This window comes from Arachis duranensis, chromosome 4 (assembly GCF_000817695.3).
Source record: "Arachis duranensis cultivar V14167 chromosome 4, aradu.V14167.gnm2.J7QH, whole genome shotgun sequence".
Lineage (NCBI taxonomy): Eukaryota > Viridiplantae > Streptophyta > Magnoliopsida > Fabales > Fabaceae > Arachis > Arachis duranensis.
In genome coordinates, this window is record NC_029775.3 from 31096238 (window position 1) to 31099470 (window position 3233).

At 44.4% G+C, this 3233-nt stretch overlaps 1 protein-coding gene across 1 annotated transcript; it reads left to right on the plus strand.

Moving 5' to 3' along the window:
* Nucleotides 1-1418: 1418 nt before the first annotated feature.
* On the plus strand, nucleotides 1419-2009 carry LOC110280453 (uncharacterized). The gene has a single exon (XM_021141510.1). It carries the CDS (start codon nucleotides 1419-1421, stop codon nucleotides 2007-2009), a length of 591 nt encoding a protein of 196 aa, XP_020997169.1.
* The last annotated feature ends 1224 nt before the right edge of the window (nucleotides 2010-3233 follow it).

Consider the following 3233-nt stretch of genomic DNA (forward strand, 5'->3'; position numbering starts at 1 on the left):
AGTGCTACAATGAAAGCCTGAACCTAAGAGGAAAAGGCAATGAGGTGCACACAATTGAGCTCGGAGGAGTCAGAGCTAAGGAGGAGTTACGACCACAACTGGGGGGAAAGACTGAAAAGGTACAGGTAGGAAAAGAGGAAGGAAAAAACACCAACATAGGAGCCAACCTGAAAGAACATTTGAAGCAGAAACTTAGAAGGCTCTTACAAAAGAATTCCGACCTCTTCGCCTGGAAAGCCTCTAACGTGCTAGGGATAGATCCCGAGCTCATGTCACATTAACTGTCAATATACCCCGGTTCGCAACCTGTTCAGCAAAGAAGGCGAAAGCTCGGAGCTGAACGAGTCCAAGTGGTGGAAGAACAAGTGCAATCCCTCTTAGAAGTCGGTTTCATCAAAGAGGTCAAATATCCGGCATGGCTGGCAAACGTTGTGCTCGTCAAAAAGTAAAACGGCAAGTGGAGGATGTGCGTCGACTACACTGACCTGAATAAGGTGTGTCCTAAAGACCCATATCCGCTACCAAACATTGATACCTTGGTAGATTCTAGCTCGGGGTATCAATACTTGTCGTTCATGGTTGCATACTCGAGATATAATCAAATCCTGATGTACAAGCCGGATCAGGAAAAAACGTCATTCATCACGCCTAGAGCAAACTATTGCTATGTGGTCATGCCCTTTGGGCTGAAAAATGCGGGGGCCACATATCAAAGACTAATGAACAAGGTGTTTACTTCTCACCTTGGCAATTTAATGAAAGTCTATATAGACGACATGCTAATAAAAACCAAGGATGAGACCGACCTCTTAACAGACCTCTCGCAAGTCTTCAGCACCATAAGGATGCATGGGATGATGTTAAATCCCACAAAATGCACCTTCGTGGTGGAGGCAGAAAAATTCCTAGGATTTATGCTTACACAAAGGGGGATTGAAGCAAACCCTGACAAGTACAAAACAGTCATTGAAATGAAAAGTCCGACTTGTTTAAGAGATCTCCAGCAATTAAATGGCCAGCTTGCTGCCCTCTTCAAGTTCTTGGCGGGACTAGCATTAAGATCCCTACCACTCTTCTCTCTACTAAGAAATGGATGCCAGTTCGAATGGACTCCTGAGTGCGAAGAAGCATTTCAAGAGTTCAAAAGGATTTTAAGCCAACCTCTCATTCTGACCCGACCTGCAGTTGGGGAAGAACTCGTCCTGTATTTTTCTGTAGTAGACAAAGTTGTAGCATAAGCTCTAATACAGGAAGACAAGGTCGGGCAACATCTCATATATTTCACCAGCAAAGTTCTACAAGGTCCTGGGTTAAGGTATCAAAAACTGGAGAAGTTTGCGTATGCCTTAATAGTAGCCTCTCGAAGACTACGACCTTACTTTCAAGCTCACACAATAAGAGTTCGAACGAACCAGCCCATGAAGCGAATCCTTCAGAAGACGGATATTGCGGGTAGAATGGTTCAATGGGCAATAGAGCTGTCCGAGTTCGATTTAAAGTATGAAACTCGGACGACAATCAAAGCCCAATGCCTCACCGACTTCATGGCAGAATATGCAGGGGATCAAGAGGAAGCGTCTACTACATGGGAGCTATATGTAGATAGATCCTCAAACAAAATCGGAAGCGGTGCAGGCATAATATTAGTCAACCAAGAGGGAACTCAAATAGAAGTCTCCCTCAAATTTGAATTCCCAACTTCTAACAATCAGGCAGAATATGAAGCCTTGATTGAAGAGTTAAAGCTGGCAGAGGAAGTCGGCGCAACGAGAGTAGTTGTGCTCAGCGACTCCCAGGTAGTAACCTCACAAATCAATGGAGAGTACCAGGCCAAAGATCCCAACATGAAGAGATACTTAGAAAAAACTTTGGAGCATCTTAGGCGCTTTGCAGAAACCGAGGTCAAGCATATAACTCGGGATCTCAACAGCAGAGCAAAAGCCCTCTCTAAGCTAGCAAGTACCAAACTTGGGGAGAACAATAGAAGCCTAATCCCAGAAACTCTCTAAGAGCCCTCTGTCACAAAAGTAGAGGCTAAGCAAGATGTCCTTGAAGTTTCCGGATTGGACCTCAGGTGGATGAACCAACTAATCGAATATATAAAATTCGACATCCTACCCAAGGAGGAAAAATAGGCCAGGAAAATCCGAAGGGGAGTACAAAACTACACTGTGGTAAAAAATATCCTCTTTAAAAGGGGGATATCAACACCATTATTGAAGTGTGTCCCGACTTCAAAGACAACGGAAGTGCTTGAGGAGGTCCACAATGGTATCTTTAGGAATCATTTCGAAGCAAGGTATCTGGCTAGGAAAGTCATTCGAGCCGGGTTCTACTGGCCGATCTTGCAGAAAGATGCCACCGAGTTCGTGAAGAAGTGTCAGCCATGCCAAATGCATGCAAACTTCCACGTTGCTCCCCCCGAGGAGCTCATCAGCATAACTTCTCCATAGCCTTTCGCAAAATAGGGATTGGACCTATTAGGACCCTTTCCCTAAGCACTGGACAAGTAAAATATCTAATAGTAGGAGTAGATTACTTCACGAAGTGGATTGAAGCAGAACCATTGGCCATCATCCCCGCCCAAAGAAGTCAGAAATTCCTCTACAAGAACATTATCACAAGGTATGGAGTACCCCACTCCATCATCACTGATAATGGCACTCAGTTCACCGACTCTACCTTCAGAAACCTGGTAGCCAGTATGAAGATCAAGTATCAGTTCACCTCGGTAGAACACCCACAAGAAATGGACAAGCCGAGGCAGCCAACAAGGTTATACTGGCAGGGTTGAAGAGAAGGTTGCAGGATGCAAAAGGAGCATGGGCTGAGGAGCTTGATAAACCACTATTTCATGGTTTATATTGTATTTAATTGAGTGGTTTTATCAATATTTTCACCCACTTATTCATATGATTTGCATAATTTTACAATTCCTTCCTAGTTTAGTTCTATGATTAAAAACATGCTTCTCTGGTCTTAATTTAGCTAATCTTAATCCTCTCTTATTACCATTCGATGCCTTGATCTGTGTGCTAAGTGTTTCAGGCTTCATAGGGCAGGAATGGCGTAAGGAATGAAGAGGAAGCGTGCAAAACTGGAAGGAACACAAGGAATTGAGGAGATGACCAGCGAGAAGTCACGCGATCGCATGGCTCACGCGACAGCACGAAATGGAAGAAATAAGAGTGACACGTTCGCGTGCCTGACGCGACCGCGCGGATTGAAAACTG

Bases quoted from the DNA above. Each gene is read 5' to 3' on its own strand.
- LOC110280453 (XM_021141510.1), top strand. From the start codon at position 1,419: ATGAAGCGAATCCTTCAGAAGACGGATATTGCGGGTAGAATGGTTCAA.